This window comes from Aotus nancymaae, unplaced genomic scaffold, assembly GCF_030222135.1.
Source record: "Aotus nancymaae isolate 86718 unplaced genomic scaffold, 86718_ANA_hifiasm-v0.15.2.pri h1tg000032l_0, whole genome shotgun sequence".
Classification (NCBI taxonomy): domain Eukaryota; kingdom Metazoa; phylum Chordata; class Mammalia; order Primates; family Aotidae; genus Aotus; species Aotus nancymaae.
Genome location: NW_026988445.1, coordinates 25,487,509 through 25,511,548, shown reverse-complemented (window position 1 = coordinate 25,511,548; position 24,040 = coordinate 25,487,509). Strand labels below are relative to the sequence as shown.

At 38.8% G+C, this 24,040-nt stretch overlaps 1 protein-coding gene across 8 annotated transcripts in view; it reads left to right on the top strand.

The window, feature by feature from the left end:
* Positions 1-24,040, top strand: part of RGS7 (regulator of G protein signaling 7) — a 556,614-nt gene that overhangs the window by 365,264 nt on the left and 167,310 nt on the right. For all 8 annotated transcript variants that reach the window (XM_064383646.1, XM_021666925.2, XM_021666924.2 and 5 more), the window contains one exon: positions 2,066-2,116. In XM_064383646.1, the coding sequence (XP_064239716.1) occupies positions 2,066-2,116 (51 nt within the window). The remainder of the gene's footprint in view (positions 1-2,065; positions 2,117-24,040) is intronic.

Here is a 24,040-nt window from a genome sequence, read left to right as displayed (position 1 = left end):
CAATACTTGGAGCTATTTTTTAAATGCATGCATATTGAAAGTGACATTGAGTATGAATGTTCTCATAAATTTTGGGACTTTATTTTCAAGTTTAGTAATCAGATTTATTCTTAAATTGATTTTGAACTGATTTAATTCAAGCAGATAGAATTATTTTTCCAATATTAATGTAATTAATTTACAAAATCTCTGGGTGGGTAGATGGCAACTCTAATCAGCTTCCAGGAGAGGTTGAAATAGAATCTTGGTTCACATTGAAGTTTCATTCAATTCAGGCAGCTATGAAGCAGTTTACTATGTATGCAAATAATTCACATATATATTTTTCCAATTTTATGTAGAAAAGAATTTAGCAGAAAACCAATTTTAAATACAAGTGAATGTCTCCAGCAAAGCAGTTGCTAAATCGCATATTTCTGCTCTTATTTTCACCATTCTATTCATCCATGCTTCTAGGCTAGAAACCTTGACTTGTTTTTTAATCTCTCCTCTTGTAACCCTTAAACCTACTTAGTCGTAAAGTCTAACAAGTCTGTAATTTTTAAGATGTTCATTTGTACACTGAACTAAGACCTTTTCCTTTCAGTCTTGGATTGCAACTAGCAGACATGTTGACTGCTTTACCTTCTTTTTGACTACTGAAGGCATTTCACATATATTACCAGTCATATTCCTTAAACTTACTTTGGTAATGTCATTCTTCCGCTCAAAAATATTGCATGTCTGTTTCTCTGCTTTCCTTATGGAAAAAAAATTAATTCTTTAGCCTAGAATTCAAGACCTGCTGAATACACTGTGCACTCTTTTGTTACTTTCAACTTTGTATTATTCCCAGCACTTACATATAGACAGTGTGTAGTAAATGATTTCTATTATTGTTTTTCCTTCTTTTAATTTTTACATAGACCCCTTCAGCCACTAAATTACTCCCTTATTCACAGACAAAAGTATACTCTTCAGAATCTAGCTCAAACATGTTTTCTGCAGACTCTCATCTCTTCTGTATGAAGTAAAACATAGTGACTCATATTTTGTATTGGTCACACATTGTTAAGCACTTACTATGCTCCAAATAATCAAAGATGAATATGACACCCTGCTTCAAGGTACTTACTTTGGGGCATTCATCAGTAAACAGCTGGGGCATGGTGTGATTAACACTACAATAGAAGACTATGTGGATTCCAGCAAGGTTTCATGGACAGTGTTGGAAACTCAGTGGACAAGAGGAAAAGGCAAGGAAAGTTCTGTCATGTCAGTGAATCTTGAGTGTCTTAAAAATAGTGGGAAGACAGGCCAGGCGCGGTGGCTCATGCCTGTAATCCCAACACTTTGGGAAGCTGAGGTGGGTGGATCTCAAGGTCAGGCAATAGCGAACCCCCATCTCTACTAAAAATACAAAAAAATGAGCCGGGCACAGTGGCAGGTGCCTGTAATCCCAGCTACTCTGGAGGCTGAGGCAGGAGAATCACTTGAACTCTGGAGGCAGAGGTTGCAGTGAGCTGAGATTGTGCCACTGCCCTCCAGTCTGGGCAACAGTGCAAGACTCTGTCTAAAAAAAAAATTGTGGGAAGACATTTCAGTCAGGGAGAATACTGTTATGGAGACATAGAGGCTTGAAATACATCGGAGGGCTCAAAAACCAAAAACGAATTTGGTTTGACTTGAAGGCGATACAAGAATGAGGTGGCTACAACCAGAAGTGAGACAGGAACCATCCTATAAAGTACCGGTTATGCCATACTAAGATTTGTACCTGAAATATAGTAGATGCTTAATAAATACTTATTTAGTAAACAAATCACTTTCTACTAGTACAGTAAATTTTATTTATATTTAAATATTTTATATTTATTAATTTGCTAGTTTACATATTGGTTTATTGAAAGACAGCTAAGTATTCACACTCTGTGTTTTCAGCACTCCATCTAGGGTAGATCCTTAACTTGTCATTGTAACAGAAAAGTTCCTTTTAATATGAACACCAAAGGTGGAGAATTGTTAAAGTTAATATGTATAAACAAAATGTTCACATCTATTTGTGGTTTTTGTTTTCTCTTTCTAGGTTCAGACATTGTTCAGTGGTTGATAAAGAACTTAACTATAGAAGATCCAGGTAAATCAATCATTTTCCCATTGCAAGAACTTTTTTCTTTGTGGTTTTAAGAAATATGTTTCTTCAGGGATGTTTTAATATGCCATGCAAGCAAACCTCCTGAAAAATTATAATTCAGTTTGAACTGTGCTTTTAACATTTATATAAATTTTATTGTAGTCAAAACATATTTAACAAGAAGTTAGCATATTTGTACAATTTTTCACATCCTTAATTCCACATTACATATTATTTAATTCAGGTCATTGATGATCATTTAGACTGGATCAGCTGTATACATGTCCATAAAATAATTGTACATATAATTTATGGCAAGTGTTTATGAATTAATGAATTTCCCTTTATCAGACACATACATCCCCTTAACATAATTTTGCCTTAACTACATCTTAAATGCAGTTTGAAATCTATACTTTATTTGTAATCCTGATTTTTTATCATGCCTACATGATGTGTATGTGAGAGAGAGAGAGAGAGAGAGAGAAATGCTCTGTTTAAGTCATAAAGTTGTTCACCATGTTGGACATTATGTCTATTCTGCAGCAGAAAACTAATTTCCAAAGTAAGGGAACAATTTCTATGAGTTCACACTCTGCATTGCCTAGTACAAGTTCCTATATATGCAAAGCATTTAATGACTTTTTAAAAATATCATGTAAAAACGTTCACACATGGCCAACAATTCACATCACTGAAAGAAAATAAGATGCTGGGAGGCTGAGGTGAGAGAATCACTTGAACCCGGGAGGCAGAGGTTGCAGTGAGCCTAGATCGCGCCACTGCACTCCAGCCTGGGCAACAGAGAGACTCTGTCTCAAAGAAGATGCATATTGTTCAGGGAAGATTCTGAGAAAACAAAAAATAATAGCTGTGAAAAACTGGGATTACAGTGACTGCAGAAAAAGTCAGTGATATGCTAACGTATGTAACACACCCTTCCATCAATAGAGAGGAATTTTGCATGGCTTTAGCTCCTGCCTCTGGTGATTATCACCTTAAAATGGTTTGGAATTAGCAGTACATGAAGATGCAAGGTTTTACTTTTTTCTAGTTTTAAGCTAACTTTATAAAGCTATGCCATCAAAAGATGCAGCTCAGATTCTTTCCATAAAGGCCTATCTATACCCCCAGCTCATATGCTACCTGAGCTTTTAAAATACTCATTGTAGCAGGTTAAATGGTACTAAAACAATTAAGTAAAGATAAAACAACTATTGCCAGCATCATATTATCACCAGGTGAGAAGGGAAGATAATTAATAGGAAAGGAAGCTACAGTCTTACCAAGTTCACATTTTAGCCTCACCTCCACTGCTTAGGCAACGGAGTTGTTTTAAAACTATAGAACCAGACAAATAATCGCAGTCCTAAAAAGTAGATTGACACAGTCGTGGCTAATCAGGAAACTACTGATTGGCAAAGACTATTAACGATCAGAGGGTGAAGTAGATTTAAAAGAGTATTTTTTCTGTAAGGTCAAGACCAAAGGTGTACTTCACTAAAAATCTGAGAAACCAGAAAAATCTTCACAGATATCATAAGCTAGTAAGAAACAATCATTGTTCATAATTTACATGCGTGATCTCATTTTAGCTATAATGTATATGGAAAACTGATTTTATTTGCTTACTCAATACTTTCAGGAAGTTTTAAAATTCATTAGAAGATGTTTTAAAGAGATAAAGTCGAATGTGTCCAGGAAGGAACATACATGTATCTTTAGTCATATTTATGACAGGCTGAAAAATTAGTTTCTGATTTGTTGGTTTGTTTGTTTGAATGAAGTAATTCACCTTAGACAAAATACAAGGCTGTGTACTGGTTTCAAGAAGAGTTAAGAAGCATTAATGATTGTTTTGAATATATAACAGATTGTACACATGGAAAATGAATCATTCTGGTGGCTATTCTGATCCCAATTTGATGTGGTTAACAATGTAGCTGATATGAAAATTACTTTACTGGCTGCATATATGAAATTAATTATACCTTTTGAAACTGCTCATGAAGGGAGAACAAGTAGTTATAATGCTAAGTCTAGTTTTAACCTATCAACAACTCCCCGAAGATGCTTAAAAATAAGAAAGAAACCCATGCCTAGTGTCTGTCCTGTGTGCTATCTGGTAGCCACGTGGTCCTTTGAGGATCTCTAGGGATCGTTCGATGTTCTAGAAGTCAGTAATTTGCTGAAAGAGGGTTTTGTGGCAAGATAGAAGAAGAGACTAATTCTGGGTATGGGAGTATGTTCTGATGGCCCATTTAGAGACAAGAGGAGAAGACTGAATGATCTTTAGGACCATACTTAAGACCAATGAGTCAATATTATTTGCACACTTAGTGTTCAATATTTTATCAATGAGCACTTAATAACTTTCATTTCTGTTACAGCATTTCACGGCACATTTGGCTGAATATTTTACCAGAGATTTTGGTACCATTAGACATTCAGTCATATTCTGTTACTATTTTAGAATACAGATGGATTTGAACTTTTAGTTAAAATTTAGGATTTTTTTTAGTTTACATGTATGTATAATACACACATATGAAATTAGTCTAAAATGTTTTTCTTCTACTTTATGAGTATACTTTTATAAAATGTATCTTTCTAGGAAAATTCCGTTTCTTCTTTCATACTTTCATTCATCTAACAAATATTTATTGAATTCTTACCATGGGCCAGGCACTGGGAATACAGGAGGAATATTCCATCTTTGAACGATTTGACTGTCTTTGGCTTCAAGAATATCCCGCTCATACTTTCCTTTTCTTTCACTGGCCATTTGGTTTGGTCTCAGTCTTCTGTGGTGGCTTTTCACTCTCCAGTTAATCCGTAAATGTTGGAAGGTTCAGATTTCTATTCTAGGTTCCTTTCCTCTCTGCATTTACACACTATTGCTAAGTGAGAGATGTCGAGATCTCTCCAATTCATAACTTTCATGCTGACCTCTCTACAGTGCTCCACACTCACTTATCCAGTGCCTCGTGGCCTCTTCCCTGAAAGGTCAAACTCAACACAACCAAAATGGAATCACAATTTTTCCACTTCTCAGACCTACTCCTTATTGTAATCCCAACCTCAGTTACAGAGTTGAGTTTCTAATCAAGAATATGCTCTATCTTTTCAAGTCTTCAATTCTGATATGTGGTCTTTCAGGAGTGCTTTAAGGTTTTTATTAGGATTATATGTATTATTTTCTCTAATTTGAAATTTATTTTTTAGCTTTCCCTGTCTTCTCCATTCCAGGTTGTTCTTAAGTTTCTACATCATAGCATGAATTCTCATTTTCCTCACTGCCAGTTCAGCCCCTTCCTGATGCTAATAGAGAATATATCTATTATTGCATGTTTAACCTTTTGCCATTTTCTTATTTTTTCTAGTTCTCTATTTCTACCTTCCTTTAGAAAGTTCTCGTCTAATCATAAAATCTAAGCATAAAATTCTCTTGAAAGTTATGTTTCACCTATTATTTTAAAATACAGACTTTGCACATTTCTTACTCTGCTTAATTCTGGTTATCGTATTATATGTTATTCCTATATATGGGTCTTTTTTTCCTATATACCCTAACTTGTTATTGTTTCCATACATTAAGATGATGGGTTTATATATGCTAATTTAAAATGTAATTTCTTTGCTACATTATCTTTTTTTAAAAGAAATCTTAATTTACTTATGGGAAAACTCAATACTTTTCCCAGCAGTTTATTAGGATTATATGTAGTTGTCCAAAGCTTTTAATTATTTGCAGTATGTTTTGTTGCCTATGCATATGTTGATATCTTACCTAGATATAAAGTAGATGAGATAGAATTTCTTCTTTAAAATCCTGTAGTTACTTATTACATTCATGCCTTCAAAATTCTGTAAAAATATGATAGATATTTATATTATTCTTATGTCACTGCATGCACACACATGTATTTATTTACATATATACATATAAGTATATGCACATGCACATATGGTAATCTCCCCTTATTCAAGGAAAATGTACTCCAGGGCTCCCAGTGAATACCTGAAACTATAGATAGTACCAAACGCTATATAGGCTGTTTTTCACTATACATACATATCTTTAATAAAGTTCAATTTATAAATTAGGCACAGTGAGAGCTTAACAACAATACTAATAAAACAATTATAGCAGTATACTACAATAAAAGTCATGTGAATGTAGCCTCTTGCTCTCTCTCAAAATACTGTAATCTATTCAAACCAAGCCTGACAGAAGGTGAAACTGCAAAAAGTGAAACCGCAGAGAAGGGAGGACTACTATATATACACATGCTGTTTTTTTAAACTGATTTTTTATCCTGCTTAAACACCTATAATGCCGTCTCTTTCCTTGAAATTGAAAATATAAAGGGGCCATTGCCATTTCATTGCTTATTTTGTGATGTTTTTACAAATTTGGTAAATTATTTAAGTCTGTTGATTCAGGTTTTTCCTAGGTGATGATAACTTCTTCCTGCTTTGTTATTTAAGCTCATTTTCTTCATTTATAAAATGCATATTATAATAATAATGTCAACTATTTAGTGCTTTACTGAGGATTTAACATGTATTACATACAGTATAAAGCAGCTATTACTACATCTCTTATGTAATAGTTCAGAAAATATTGATTGGCAATTGTAGATATTTTGGGATTTTTATAATGATTGTAACTAATTATTTGCCTGCTTATTTGTTCTCATTTTCTGTTTTGAAACAACATTGACTGATATGCTTCACTCTATTCTACATCCCAATTATTATTTTCTCTAATTTGAAATTTATTTTTTAGCTTTCCCTCTCTTCTCCATTCCAGATTGTTCTTAAGTTTCTACATCATAGCATGAATTCTCATTTTCTTCACTGCCAATTCAGCCCCTTCCTGATGCTAATAGAGAATATATCTATTATTGCATGTTTAACCTTTTGTCATTTTCTTATTTTTTCTAGTTCTCTATTTCTACCTTCCTTTAGAAAGTTCTCGTCTAATCATAAAATCTAAGCATAAAATTCTCTTGAAAGTTATGTTTCACCTATTATTTTATTACATCATGCCATTTAAGTTGAATATTTTAGGTATATATAGGTACTGTTATAAACTTCATGTCATTGCATGTCTTAGAAATATTTATGAATTTATTTTGTGAATTTTTATCATTTACTTTGTCTCTGAGATGAAGGACTCTATATAGGACTGATCTTTAAGTTATTGACAGGGTGGATGGAGTCTCCTTAGATTACTTCATGTATGTATATGTCAGTGGGATCGTCTCCACTTTGCAGCTAGATTTGGAGTGCTGGTTAATATAAATTCACATTAGTAAATTAGCTTTTTGACAGACTAAGTATGGTGGGGAGTGAGGTGGACCCGTGAGTAATCCTTGCCTCAGGATGTCATCATGGTGTATCATATTGTCTCTGAGTGTGACGGACTTATTTCACTGGAACACATTTCTGTCCTATATTCAACCTTGTCCATTGCCAAGCTGCCTCCGAGACATAGCCATGCCTGATTTCTTCTGTGGTGTTTGCCCTTCCCTGTGGGGAGAGAACCATATTTGCTGTGGTTTGATTAGTGCAGCTCCTCTGCAGCTGCCTTTGGGTTCTATTGATCTATTGCAGTGAATGGGATTCAGAGTGTTGTGCTGCCTTCTCACATATATTCTGCTGTTTTCACCCCGGCATTGAGGGTTTTATGAGTAATCTCCTAGAGTCTTCTCTACTTAGTACTGTGGTGCTGTCTCAGGAGAATGTTGCAATCTGGTCTCATATATGGCATATGGGTTAGAATTTCAGAGCGTGTGCTGCCCTAATTTATAGTGCCAATGCAGATTTTTATTTGTGTTGTTTATTTGTTTGTGGCATTAATAGTTAAACTTCATGTTGCCACCATGCCAGAAGTTGATATTTTGATTTGTACCTTTCAATCATATCACTAAGAATCTAAAAGGTGTGTATTTACATGTGTGTGTTTGTGTTTTATATACATATATATATATTCACACATGCAAATGCAAAACAGTAAATTGCATTAGTCTTACAATTGGACTGTGGCTGACAGATTAAATAAAATGGCTACTTCGATTTTATAGAGGAAAATTAATATGCAGCCGTCATTGGATAATGGCAGGAGGTTGAAAGGAAGAATTTAGTCCTTGGTGAACACACACCACACATTGTTGAAATCTGTGCTTGTCAGGGTTCTCCAGAGAAACAGGACAAAGCAGTGTGTGTATGTGTGTGTGTGTAGACAGATGGATAGATGGATAGATACACTAGATAGAGAGAGAGAGAGAGAGAGATTTTAATGAATTGGCTCACACAATTATGAGAACTGGTACATCTGAAATTCATAGAGCAGGGCGGCAGGCTGGAGACCTAGGCATGAATTCATGTTTAAGGAAGTCTGGGGGCAGAATTCCCTCTTCCTTGGAGAAAATCATCTTCTTTTCTCTTAAGGCCTTCAGCTGATGGGATGAGGCCCACCCACATTATGGAGAGTAATCTGCTTTACTCACAGTCTACTAATTTAAATATTAATCTCATCCAAAAATACCTTCACAACAACATCTAGACTGGTGTTTGGCCAAATATCAGGGTACAGTGGCCTAGCCAGGTTGACATATAAAGTTAATCATCACAGCACCCACTAGGAAGCATACCATCCGCCACCAGTGTCATCTGCTGACAGCCCGCCCCGTGGCTTCCATGTTGTTCCATGTTTCCATTGGCAGAGCCCCTTCCTATCTAGTGACACTTTGTGCGTTAGCTAAGCTCACTCTGGAGACACAGCAACTAATCTGACCTCAAAGTAGGAAGCTGTGCTGCACTTCCTAAAGCCCTGTGCAATTTTTTTTTTTTTTTTTTTTTTTTGAGACAGAGTCTTGCTCTGTTACCAGGTGCCACGCTGGAGTGCAATGGCGCGATCTCAGCTCACTGCACCCTCCGCCTCCGTGTTCAAGCAATTCTCCTGCCTCAGCCTCTCGAGTAGTTGGGACCACAGGTGCGCGCCAACACGCCCAGCTAATTTTTGTATGTTTTAGTAGAGATGGGGTTTCACCATGGTCTCGATCTCTTGACTTCGTGATCCGCCTGCCTTGGCCTCCCAAAGTGCTGGGATTACAGGCGTGAGCCACTGCGCCCGGCCAGCCCTGTGCTATTTTGCTATTTTACTCTCAGTTGCATGAAAGTAACTCCACTGCTTCCTTAGATTTTTTGGCATATCTGTCACTTGGTAAGCTGTCAGCTAAATATTTTTCATTCTCTCACTCTTCAGCCTCTAGCACTGGTTTCTTGCAATGGTATTCAAGGGTTACAAGCACAACATGAGTTTCTGTGTGTGTCACATTCGCTATTGTCTCATCTACAAAGACGAATCCCATGGGCAAGTCCTAAGCCACTGTAGGGAAGGACTCTACATTGCATGGACACAGGGCTGTGTGAACAAATGGGGGCCATTACTGTAACACGGTTCCACATTTGCATTTTCTCTGCCTTTTAAACCTGCCCTTCTGTGATATGTCCTACTGTCCTTTGGTTTGGGTTTGCAAAATGTATCTTCCAGAACAGATTTATTGTTTTCTTAGTAAACATGCTTTATGTCTAATATCATGTCATATTAATTATGGATTAATATTTTGAGCAAATTTATCAAAATACAAAGCTTTAAGAAAGTGTGGATCCTTCACAAAATTATTGACAGATAACAGTAATTCCTTGACATCACCTTGCTCGTTTGTGGCCCTGGCTGCCTTTCACTGTAAGAGTCGTTCACACCACACTCATGGAGTGATGCTGACCAAGGAGGAGGGTACTTTAAGACCCTCAGCCTAATGAGCAGCTACAGGTTGAAATGAGTCCTGCTATCACTCCTAGATATCAAGAAACATTATGCATTTCTGTATTCTTTGAGTGGCAGCCATTTGTTCCATCCTTTTTCCTTCTCTCCATCATCTCACGCTTCTTGAGTTTTCAGCACTCCTTGAGAGGAATCCTGGCATTGAAGAGGGTCATGAGCTTTGCAGACACGCTTGAGTTTCAGTCCTGATTCAAGCACTTACTGGTTACAGGTATTGGGCAAATTAATTTTTTGATTTAAAAAATTAAATAGTACTTTTATTAAATGTATTTTTATTAATTAGAAAGTCAATACCATGTAACACAAACAGAAACTCATGCTGTACTTGTAACCCTGAGGATACTGTTGTAAGAAGCCAGTGCTAGCAGGCTGGTTTTTTTCTCCTCCTCTGAAAAGTGCTTTCAGTACTATGTTGTGCGATGCTTAAATGAATCAACATGCAAGTGGGCCAGAATCTTAATTTTATTTTTATATAGGCCACATTTTGAAAACTCTGAATATGTGCAAGCACATTTAACTGAATTGAATTTTTTTAATGCATGCAATTTTTATACCAGTTTTCAAATATGGCCTAGTCCATGAAGCTTTTCTTCCATAATTCAGCTTGCAGTGGCATTTCTTTGCCGCGAGCTGGAAGAATATTTGCATTTGATACTACTTCATCTGTTACTTAATTTAATTATCTTTTGGTTTTTATTTTACATATGTTGGTCTGATCATTTCAGTTGAATCTAAGCAACATAATGGCAGAGGACACATACATATCCTCTCCAGCCGTCAAGTGAAGTGCCAAGGTCAATCAGTTCTCAATAATCACTGGACTTTTTTTTACTAATGGGAGTTCACTGAAGTGGCATCAGATTTATGGTAACTGATGATTCAGTTTGTGCTCTCTTAAATGGATGTGAGAAAGTGAAGAGAAAGAAATTTTAATGCATTGTTTTTTTGTGTAAACTAAACCCAGCTTAAACAAATGGTTTAAAATGCAGATAGAAGAATAAGATTAAGGATAAATATAATTTATCTAGGATACAAACCTAATGACAAATAGCTGCAAAATTTTTTTCCTCTAGAAGTAATATCTGTTGTAAAAATACCAGTGGAAATCAAGATTCAGGCAAATAAGGCAGATGTTTTGCTTACACCCCATCAAACAACTGGATCAAGTAACTTAATTATCACTGAATTAATTAAATCAGTCCATTGTGCACACCATTGTATAGAGTCTGTCATCTGCCTCCCAAGCCTGCCACAAGTCTTTTGAAGAAAGTACTGTCAATGCTGTTAATTAATTTAATAAAACTCCATTACAAATGGACTTTGTATTCCACGATTTTAGTTAAACTGCCAATGAAATTACAGCCCTAGGAACATGAGAGTGCATCAGAACTAAGATAGTAAAGAATGTCTCTGTTATCTTTGATAATGTTTTGGATTTACAAAGTGTTTTATGCTTTTCCAAATCATTTTAATCAGATTTCTTTTCTTTTCTTTTTTTTTTGAGAAGGAGTCTCGCTTTGTCACCCAGGCTGGAGTGCAGTGACGCCATCTTGGCTCACTGCAACCTCTACCTCCCGGGTTCAAGCGATTCTCCTGCCTCAGCCTCCCGAGTAGCTGGGATTATAGGTATGCACCACCATGCTTGGCTAATTTTTGTATTTTTAGTAGACACAGGGTTTCACCGTGTTGGCCCTGTTTGCCTCAAACTCTTGACCTCAGGTGATCCGCCTGCCTCGGCCTCCCAAAGTTCTGGGATTACAGGCATGAGCCACTATGCCAGGCCTTAATTAGATTACTTTATTTGATTATCACATCAATATCATGAAGTAGCCAGGCAGATAGCTTATCAATTTACAACTAGAATATTAACAGGAGAGAAACTTGTGAATGTCCAAAGTCACATAAAAATATCGAAATAAAAGCATAGCAGGCACAACCTCTACCCTGTGTTCCTGCTCCTTTTTAATTTTTTTAATTGGGGTCTTGCTCTGTTGTCCAGGCTGGAGTGCAGTGGCACAATCATGACTCAAGGCAGCCGTGACCTCCCAGGCCCAGGTGATCCTGCCACCTAAGCTTCCTGAATAGCTGGGACCATAGGCATGCATCACCACACTTGGCTGATATATATTTATTTACATAGTTGGTTTTAATATTTTTTTTTAGAGGTGGGATCTCACTGTGTTGCCTAGGCTGGCCTCAAACTCTGGTCTCAAGTGATCTCCCTGCCTTGGCCTCTCAAAGTGCCAGGATTACAGGTATGAACCATTGTACCAGACTCCTGCACCTTTTTGAACAACTATTTCAGACCCGGATTCTGCTTTTCCATAAATGGCTGGCAACCATAAGAGAGGCATGGACCTAACTGACCCAAAGTCACATTACATAATGTCTTTTGGAATAAAGTAATGCATTTCCTTGGATTTGGTGTTATATTTACCTATTGCATTCTTGGTACGCCATTTTGTTAGAGCAATTTCCTATGTATTTCAACTCGCATATTACAGGTAAATAAAAACAGATCTTTTCTGTTTGCTCTTCAAATTGTTTCAAACAACAATCTTGCTTCAGCAGAAGGAAGGAGTAGAAGCATTTAAGACATGCCTTGCAAATAATCACCAAGACCCTTACAAACCTGTAAAAATATGTATTTTATTGTCCGTCGAGCAAGCTGTCCTGTCAATATGAAATAAATAAAAATGACCACTTTATTATTGTTCCAGTGCTAATAAATCATTATATAAAAACATTCTAGGTTTCTGAAAAATGACCACTTTATTATTGTTCCAGTGCTAATAAATCATTATATAAAAACATTCTAGGTTTCTGAGGCATATTTAGCACTCTGATAATACTATGCAAGAAGTCATGGTTTGAAGCCATCAAGTATAAATCAGACAAGATTGATTGGTTTGATCTGGTTTCAAGATAACAGATATTACCCAGGCATTCATCTTGAAAATGTGTGTTTTATACCATAAATAATACTTAAGAAACTAACAAAGTCCTCATATCTTTGGGTTCCTGCTCTTCAGCCCACCACCTGGCTACTGCAGCCAGAGCTTCATAGTTGTGTACACAGGGAATCTTACATATAATTCTGCTTATTTCATGTGAGATGAACAAGAGTTATAGTTTCCTTTGTGTGTTCATTTCAGTGCAGTAGGAGCTTTTTTTTAGAAGACAGGAATTTATTTTTGCTTATATTCTGTTGGTACTCTATCAATGTTCATTCAGGGTGCTATAACAGACCGAGTGGCTCAAACAACAAAAGCATTTATTCCTCACAGTTTTGAAAGCTGGAAAGTCCAAGGTGAAGTGGTTGGTGGACTTTGTGTCTGCTGAGGCTCTGCTTTCTGGTTCATAGATGGCTGTCTTCTCACTGTGGCCTTACACGGCAAGCCTCTTTTATAAAAGCACTAATTTCATTCATGAGCACCACGCCCTCATTACCCAGTCACCTCCCGTATGAATTTGGGGGGATGCAGACATTCATTCTACAGAAGATCCACCAAAATTACGGTATCAGAATGCAGTTGCACAATCTTGGCTTACTGCAACCTCCACCACCCTTGTTCAAGTGATTCTCTTGCCTCAGCCTCCTGAGTAACTGGGATTATAGGGGCACACCACCACACCCAGCTAATTTTTGTATTTTGGTAGAGACAAGGTTTCACCATGTTGGCCAGGCTGTTCTTGAACTCCAGACCTCAAGTAATTTGCCCACCTCAGTTTCCCAAATTGCTGGGATTACAGGCATGAGCCACCGTACCCGGCATATCTTGTACATTTAATAACACCGGGAACCTCTCTTTTGGTGGCCCTCACACCTTGGGAATGCTTTAGTGTACAGAAAGTGAAAACTTTGCACGTGTTCCTCTATGATGTCTGCCATTCAAAGTAGTCAGTGCCATTGAGTGCAGTCCAGTCACATCCAGCCTGTTGGGACCAACTGTCTTATTTAACCTAGAAGCTAGCCACACTCTTTTCTTTTACTCCCCACCTCATTTGTTTTTGGTTTTGCATTTGCATTTAAATATTGCATTTTGTAATGGAACAAGTGACTGTTGTTTTCATTGATTTGTATAATTATCCAGTTGCATGAAGTCCATACATTGAGGTTTTCATTGCCAAAATAGGGGGTATTTCCCCCAGGATGTATGCCATTATTTCAGACCATCTTTCCCATTGATAAAGGCTTTTTCAGGTTTGAATTTCTGGCTGCCTTCACTTCCCACCTCTGTCACTATATTGCAGTTGGAGCAAAAAAGAACTATCATACATGAGCATTAATCAATTGGGTGGCCCGGGTATCATGCTGGATGTTTTCCTCTCATTGCATTCTTGTAAGTAGGAAGGGGACAAGAAAGTTCACATTTACTGAGCATCAACTCTGTGCTGGACATCATTTTGAGAGCTCGGTATCTGTTATTCTGAACCCCAAGAAAAAAGAAAGAAAATTTGAAGAAGGAGACTGTACTTTTAAAAATGTCTCAGATTGTGGAGCTAATAGGAGAGAGAACCAGTATTCAAACCCAGATACATTTTATTTAAAAGAATGAACACTTTCTGCTCTAGGCAAGGAATATAAACTTCACTTCACGGATGAAGCCCCTGAGACTCTCAGCAGAGCTGAGGAGCAGAGCTGGGATTTATACCTGGTGTGTCGGCATTATACCAACACAGTACATTTGTTAGAAACCAGCAGGTGATCTGTCTGTCCTAATTCCAGTTTCGGTTTTTGCTGGACAGCACATGCATCTATAAATGCCAGTCCCGGAGTTTGTGACCTCTCTCATTTTTACCTGATTGGCTTTTAAAATATATATTATTTATTAGAGTTGTCAGCAATTAAGGAAAATACTAAAGGCAGCTGGAAATCTAATTAGAATTTCTGTCTTTTGTCTTGCAGAACTTGAACAAACATAATGAGGCCAGGGTTCAGTGGGCATTTGAATGCATGTGTAATTACACGTAGGAACCGCTCTTGTTACAGCAGAGCTTGATATTTCTACACTATCTACTAGAAAAACAGAAATGAAGATTACTGCACAGGCCAGGTGGACATGCACAATTGTCCTGTGGCACTGTCTAGTTCTTCCAGTACCTGGTTGGCCTCTTTGCTTTTTTCTTCTTTTTAGAGCTGTGCTTTCCTTTCTGCATAAAAATGTTCCTTTCATAAGCCAACTTGAATTTTGTTTGGCAAAGAAATAGGACATAAGCAACTTTCCTAAAAAAGGGAGAAGGAAAGAAGAAAAGAAAAATGGAAAGAAAAGTAAAAAGCATTGGATAAAACTAATAAGGCTTAGAGCACAGGATATCATCTAAGGATATGCCTATTCATCAGAATAGCCACTCAGAAAACGACAGAGAAATGTACGATTATATCTGTTACCCAGAAGGGGCCACGGATAGTTACGTAAGAGCTGTCTGAGAAGTCAGGCCCCTTTATCTTTTATTAAAGATAACATAGTATTTCTTATTTCCCAGATGAGGAATGAGTTACGTTTTCCCCCTCCTATGTTTGAGTTGAGAACAATGCTGCTTATTCTGTTGCTCTGCCTTATTTCATGAAGCACTTTCTTTTATCACAGCTAATGATGATAGAAGATGCTGACTGCAGCAGTACAGAAAGTGTGATGAGAGCACTGATAGAAGTTTTATGACTTAAACCTAATCCTAGGAACATACCCATCTCTTCATTGTCATGTGTCCCAAATCACACATACAGGCTCCTGCTGGGCAGTAAAAGGTCACCCTTTAAAAAGTAACGAGCCTAAGAACCTCAGTTATAACATCTGATGTGATGTTCTAAGTTTGAAAATTCCCCTTTAAGTGAGGGAGTCTGCAAGTCTAATGAGACTAAAATGCTTTTTTTTTTTTTTAAATTTTGCAGTTATATTAAATTCAAGTGATTAGAGCCTCTTGAATTATCCAGAATTCCTGCTTCCTGCTGTGCTCACTAATACCTGGGCTTTGAGGCCCATTAGAGTACATTATGTGCACCACGTTGAATTCTGATTATTTCCATTTCACAGGAGGCACATGCTCGGACTGTGATTTGTGTCATTTTCTGGTAATAACTGCACTTTTGATTTAAGCCAAATTTTGGAAGGGATCTGCCAGGCATCAGTAGCATTTTGCTTCTACTGAATGCCCAGAGGAAGAGGGAGTGTCAGGTTTTCAAAGGTCTGAGGCTTACTCGTTTGTTTTAGCAAACATGACATTTGATTCTTCCTCTGCTGGGGCTCATGCGTGAACATAGGTGTGGTCTGGATAGTCATGGGCTTCTGGTGTGAGAAATGAGGGGTGCACACCTTCTTTATTCTCGCTTCCGGCAGCACCGTCAGTGAATCATTGGCCCTCACGAAATGATCCACCAGGTCTTCCTGGGATATTGGATATTGGTTGGTAGATGTTTCAGCAACTCCTGCCTAGGGACAGGAGTCAAGTGTCGCATGTAGTTACTTATAATGCACAGATTTTTCTTAAAACATTTTGGATTCTTTTTTTGGATGGGGGAGACTGAGTCTCGCTCTTTTGCCCAGTCTGGAGTGCAGTGGCGTGATCTCAGCTCACTGAAACCTCTGCCTCCCAGGTTCAAGCAATTCTCCTGCCTCAGTCTCCCGAGTAACTGGGACCACAGGTGTGCACCACCACGCACCGCTAATTTTTGAATTTTTAGTAGAGACAGGGTTTTATCATGTTGGCCAGGCTGGTCCTGAACTCCTGACATTGTCATCCACCCACCTCGTCCTCCCAAAGTGCTGGGATTACAGGCATGAGCTACTGTGCCAGGCCTAACATTTTGGATTCTTTAAAAGCAATAACTCTAATAGAGGTAATTTAGGAAACATGAAAAAATAAAAAGAAGAGAATAAAAAGCACTCATAAAAAGCTCCCTGAGGTAGGCGTAGCTAAATTCTAGCTCATCTGTCTGTCTAGACTTCTTTGAAGGCCTGAGCCCACTCTGGCTTTACCGTTGGAACCGGCCCCACTCAGTTTCTTTCCTACTCCCCATTCTTGATCATTTTCTTGGACCCCCTCATGAACCAGTCTGTCACGTCTCTTTGCCCCCACAGGCCTGTGAGACCCACACCTCTGCCACAGTGTGTTTTTGAGATTTCCCACTTCTTGGCACAATCACTTTGACCCTAGCCAAGGGCAGTGCTCGTTCCCGGGATATTATGCGTATCTCCACCGCATCACAGACTTCCCCCGTGATCTCTCAGACTCAAACTCTTCACAAGATCTTCTTGAGCTCCAGGGACAGAAGAAGAAAAACATAGCACACGGGATAACTATGGCCCTTTCCCAGCCCAGATCTAGCCTTGTGTCCTTTAGAAGCTACTTCTCTGAGGCTCTCCTCGTGTCTTGGGACAGTGGCCAACATCACTGAAATCTTCTAGGTATATTTAGGCACAGAGTCTGGGCTCAATGGAAGAAGAAAAAGAGTAATCGTTTTCTTCATTTTCCTCTCAGCCACATTTTCTAAAGTCTCGTATCAGACTCTCAGATTGACCTCTTCCAAGAACATTTTAGGACGGGCCACTTCCAAGGATATCTTGACACGACAAACACCACCCCTGTTAATAGGGGCATGGGCTGTCCCACACTGACACATCATGGTCTGACTTCAAGGCACTTCCCAAAGTCTGAACCAGATATTCACTGGAACATGAGCTTTATAAGTAGAAGGACTTGGTTCTTTGTGTAACCTCTCACTCCCACGTAGTGTTTTGCACATATTAGGTAAACAGTAAATATTGTTGAATTGAATACACTTAACAAAGAGAATATTAACATGAAAAACATAGATTGTTTTTATGTTTATGTCCCAAGCAGTGGGAAATCATCTTGCACATTTTACTGAACAATAGATGAGACATTTCCACATTCATCGTTTAAGCTGTAAGTGGAGTTTTACGTTAAAGTGAAAAACGCTAGTTTCCTATGACTCTTCATGACGCAGAAAAAGTTAAGTTACAAATGGAAAATGAAACTTCCCAAAGCTATCATCCATAGGTTTAGATTAATCTAAAGCAAGGAGAGGGGTTGCCCAACTACAGGAAAATGTTGTAAAGGTTCTGAATCAGCCTGAAGCTGCTGCTTTTATTCCATGGAAAATGAGTCTTATGAACAAATAGTAGCTCCTGTTAGAAACAAGCCACCATTTATTGACTGAGATGGTGTGGCGTTCTGGAAATCCCAAGCAAAGGAATAGCAAGGTCATAACAAGAATTCACAGAAATCTTAAAAAGACAAATTCTTCTGTTGGAAATGTATCTCGAAACCTCAAATAATATCGTATTAACTGAAACAACTGTTTTGGGTTATACTTTATTTTTTTCCCAAGAGTTTTTCAAAACACTTAAGCCATTGGAAAGTATCATGACACCCTGCAGATAATCTTTTTTTAAAAATCACAAATTCAAGGTCAGATCATTTACTTCCAGTTTAGAAAAATAGCATTTCTAGACATTTTTTATATAGTTCAGGGAGAATGAGTAGGTTAGTGTTTCTAGAATGACAGGTTCATGCCTGTGAAAAGTAAGAGATAAGACAACGATGTAAGGTGGTTGCATCACATAAATCCCAGTTGCTCTGCTCAGATATTTCTGCTCAGTCTGATATGCAATGAACAGCCATTAAGGACAGAGAGCACCTCCTCCCTCTGCAATAGGTAAATTTCCATGTGCTTGCCTTTTTGTGAACATTTGCTATGTTTTATTAATGCTTTCCAGCTCCCATCTGGGGCCTCACATTTGATGACTATGCCTGATTTACTAACAGATGTCCAATAGCAGCCTAATACATTTTTGGTCACTGATGTGCTACTGTAAACGGAAACAAATTATTAAAAAGAATTTTTATCCAATGTCTTCACTTGTCTGTCCAGCCTAGGAGCTAAGATTTCCATCCCTGGGAATCATGTCATCACACCCCTGCTGTTCCACCGAGCCCTTTACAAGAGAAATGTGAGCAAACAGTGGAGTGTGAAGTGCCTGGCAGCTGACGGCCCCTCCACACTGCGGCCGGCTGGGAAGGAAGGGCTGATGGCAGCCACTTCTGAGCCCTGTTTACTCTCCACCTGTGTCTCCTGCAGATTTTGTCAAATATTCACTCGCTTTACATGAGCGCTCACTCATGTAAGGAAATACTAGGGACTTGTCTTAAGGAACTGCTACTAAAAATTACTATGTTTTGTTTTGCTTTTGAGACCGAGTCTTGCTCAGCTGCCCAGGCTGGAGTGCAGTGGCATAATCTTTGGACACTGCAACCACCGTCTCCTGGGTTCAAGTGATTCTCCCATCTCAGCCTCCTAAGTAGCTGGGATTACAGGCATCTGCCATCATGCCCAGCTAATTTTTGTATTTTAGTAGAGACGGGGTTTCACCATGTTGGCCAGGCTGGTCTTGAACTCCTGACCTCAGGTGATCTACCTGCCTTGGCCTCCCAAAGTGCTGGGATTACAGATGGTGAGCCACTGCGCCCGGCTACTAAAACTTAAATAATGTTGTATGGTTGGAGACACCTCTGTACCTGGAAGGTGAGACATTGTACCAAATAATCAGTTTCAGGCATGCAAAGTCAGAGAAGAAGATGCAAGCAAATTGGCAGGGAGGTGCAAAATTTCAAAGAGTTGGACAGAAACATAGGTATCACTTAGACTCTACCATACAAGTAGAAATTCTCCAGCATCATAACGGGGCCTCTGTGGAATTATATACTCCAATTAATGGCGAGAGTAGAGGCCTAGGAGAGAGTTCATTGAGAGGCACTGATGTCATTAAAGAGTTAAGCAGCAAACATGAGAATAAGAAAATAGGGCTATAAACATTTTCTTAGGAGAAGCAAAGGTAAACAGTACAGTTCAATGCAATAATCTTTTCAACCTGAAGTTGAAACATTAACTTGTTTGATGATGAAACATCTAATTAGTCACCATCAACTTATCTGATGAAGTTCCACAGAGAAGGAAGAGCCCAGGGTTTAGACCACACGTGAGACTCTTAACCAAGAGAACAGAACAAGTGTCTGGAAGGGAAATGTATTTAACACGCATGGAGTATCAGGAAAGACAAAGGAATGTTATTTTCCTGACATCTTTTAAAAATAGGTTTGATATCCTTCATCTCTGATGTCAAAATGTTTTGCCTTAAGTTTTAATAATATGTACTTTTTGATTGGTCATGAGATAAATCATCTAGAAATTCTCTCTGCAGTATGATAGAGGGATAAAATAGTAACAACATAAATCAGATTTGCAGATGTGACTATCATGTGTTTAATAAATTGTTAATGCACACACAAAGTATTCCCATCCTTGCACTGGAGGTGCAGTGATGATTAATAAACCCATCACTGCCCCTCTTAGGGGCAAGAGTGACATTGAAGAAATCATTACACCAACAGTAAAAACAATCAGACACTACAACTCACAAATGCTCTCAATTTCCTCTCATCTTGGTCTTCCAGTGCATCCACCAAGAGAGTTTCCGATCCTGGATCAATCTTACTATATTCCTGTGTCTATCTGAGATTGTGAATGTCGTGATTGAAAAGTTACTCAACGCTATAAACTATTGCTACCAAGATGTCATGGTTCCCAAGCTCAATCAGGCCTTCCTGACTTCTTGGCAATCATTTTTGTAATCGGATTTATCTCCTATTCAGTGGATGATTATTTAAAGCTTTCTCCACTTTCTCTACTAACATGCTACATTCTCCATCATTCTCAACATCAGACCATAACCTTTCAGAGGAAATAGAAAGAAAAGAGGAAATTTCTCTAATGTTTTAACTCCCTCTACTTTACAAATACACTTTGACTCTGTGTGCACCCACTCTTGCTTCTCTTTCTGTCTGTGGTGAGCTTCCCTGTGCTTGTTACCCCATCCTCTCTCAATCCCTCAGTGTTGTTTCATCCTTTAATTTTATTTTGAGACAGGGTCTCACTCTGTAACCAAGGCTGAAGTACAGTGGCACAGTCACAGCTCACTGCAGCCTCAAACTCCTGGGCTCAAGCAATCCTCTCATCTCAGCCTCCTGAGTAACTGGGACCACAGGCGCACATCACCATGCATAGCTAATTTTTGTATTTTCTGTAAATATGGGATTTCACCACGTTGCCCAGGCTGATCTCAAACTCCTGGGTTCAAGCCATCCTCCTGTGTCAGCCTCCCAAAGTGCTGGGATTACAGGTGTGAGCCACCGTACTCAGCATTTCATTCCTTATATTTCACGTTTTTTTTTTTTTTTTTTAAGATGGAGTCACGGTTCTGTCACCCAGGCTAGAGTGCAGTGGCACGATCTCGGCTCACTGCAACCTCTGCTTCCTGGGTTCAAGTGATTCTCCTGCCTCAGCCTTCCAAGTAGCTGGGACTACAGGTGCCTGCTACCACTCCCAGCTAATTTTTTTTTTTTTTGTATTTTTAACAGAGACAGGGTTTCACCATGTTGGCCTGGCTGGTCATGAACTTCTGACCTCAAGTGATCCACGCACCCTGGCCTCCCAAAGTGCCTCCCAAAGTGCTGGGATTACAGGCATGAGTCACCATGCCCAGCATTTCACGCCTTATATTTCACTTTTATATCTTGTTTTAATACATATATATATTTTATTGCACTTTAGGTTCTGGGGTACATGTGAAGAACATGCAGGATTGTTGCATAGATACATACATGGCAATGTGGCTTGCTGCCTCCATCCCCATCACCTATAGCTGCCATTTTTCCCATGTTATCCCTCCCCTACTCCCTACCCACCGCTGTCCCTCCCCTACTCCCCCCTAACAGACCCCAGTGTGTGATGCCCCCCTCCCTGTGTCCATCCAGCCATATCTGTATTGGCTTACCCACCACAGCTCTCTTCCATTATCATGCACTCTTACGTTGATTCATGATCTCTTTAGCCATTCTCCTGTGTCGCTCATGTTTTCACACACTCAGCTGCATTCACTGTCTGTGATTCCTCTCTCTCAAGTTCATTTCTCAGTTCACTGGAATCTGGTGTGTATCCCCCACTTATACACTGAAACTTTATTTGCTGCGATCGCTGATATTCTTCTTGTTGCTAAATTCAATGATTGCTTCTCAGTCCTTAATTTGACCTCACTGCAGCATTTTTCACTGTTTTTTGTCTTCCATTACTCTATTCCCTGTTGTGCCATAACTTCATCACCCTTAGTGTCTTCCACAGATTTCTCTATTTGCCTCTTAACTATCAGGGTTTTGGAGACCCGGCAGGGGATGTCTTATTTCTTGGCTCTTCGCACTTTATGCACTTCCTTATTTTGCCCACTGTTGGTATGATACCCACTACACACATACCTCTGGACTCTCTTCTGAGCTTGACCAACTATCTGTCGGCTACGCATCTCTGCTTGGATGTTTCATGGACATCTCATAGATTGAACAAATCTGAATTGACCTTATTTTTCTTTCCCCAAATCTGTGCAGACTTTGCCTCCTAAATATCAGATCTAGCCACTTCTCTACTCACACTGTCTCTCTCCTCGTTCCAACCCTAGACGTGTCCCGCTGGGAACTGCCACTGCGTTCTACCTCATATTCCTTTTCCCCTTGTCCTACACCAGTAAATTCATTTCACTGCATCTATAATGATCTTTCCAAATCTCAGATCTAATCACGTCTCTTCTGAAGTTCAATAATTAATAGATCCCCGCATTGTCCTCAGGATAAAGTCCAAACAGATGTTTTAGCTTAAATTTAAAACCGTTTTTGATATAGTCATATTTATATCATCACATCATCTGCTTGTATCACTTTTCAACCCACACTGTCTTCAAGCCACCCAACTGGTGGCGGTTTCTCAAATGACATTCTATCCCTAATCACAGTAATTTGCATATGCTGCTTTCTTTGCTTGGAACCTTCTCTTGCTTCATACTCCTGTCTTTTTATTTAGAACTTGAATTAAATATCAACTCCTCCAGGAAGCCTCCTTGAGCTCCCGAGATTGGATTGGATCTTCCTTTAATGCATTGCCATATCTCACTACATTTTTGCCTGTTGAAATTAGACTGTGCAGTTAAGTGTCTGTTGATTTGCCAGATTCACCTAGCAAATAGGCTACTGGCTTCTTACAGACAGAGTCGGCACCTTGTCTAGTGGCTTTTGTTCTCCCATACATTGATTACATTATGACTGAGGTACACACTTGGTAAGCAAACCTTTTAAATTAGATGAGCTTGCCAAGGAAGAAAGAATATAGAAAGAAACAAAGGAAAGGGGAAGCTACAGCAGAGATAGATTTTTAAGATACTTTTAACCCAAGAGAGAGGAGTCAAAAGGTAGGGAAGATGAGGCCAGGAGCCAGAGAGAAAGATAGCAGATAGAGTGTGGGAGCAGCCAGAGGGCTCCAGGGAGGGCGATTCACCATAGCTTAAGCAGAGAAGGCTGGGAGAGAGTGGGGAGTGGTAGAACGTTTCTGCTAGGAAGTCGTTGGTGAGCTTTGAGAGAACAGATTCAGCAGACTTCTGCGGGAAGATGACAAGCACACTGCACTAAGGAAGGGGTTGGGAGTTGGAAGTGAGGGACATACGTGTGTAATACTCACGTGAGGCGTGAACTCAAAAAGAAGGGGAGCAAATTGCAGTAAGGTAGTACTTGGAAAGGTAACAAGATTAAGGGCAGATTCTTTTCTTCTCTCTTTCTTCTCTTTCTTTTTCTTTCTTTTCCTTCCTTCCTCCCTTCCTTTCTTCCTTTTTTCCTGCCTTACTCACTTTGTTCTCTCTGAGCTTGCATAAAGTGAAAAGTTTTGGACAACATATTCATCAATCAAAGATAGAATGTGGAATCTCAGAATCAATGTAGATAAAACTTCTGAATTTGGAATTCTCTGCTGCCTTTTAAGGTCCTTGAAAATGTTCTTCTGCCTATAAACTGTTACCCCCAGAAAGATACCAGTTTAGTGCCAAATGCCATGAGCCATTATGCATTCCCATTACAATGCATTGCTGTTTCAGATCTCATAGGGGTTGTTAGAAATTTCAAGTTAGCTAGACTATGACAGTAGGTTGCATATTGCTTCACACATTTCTGGTTTA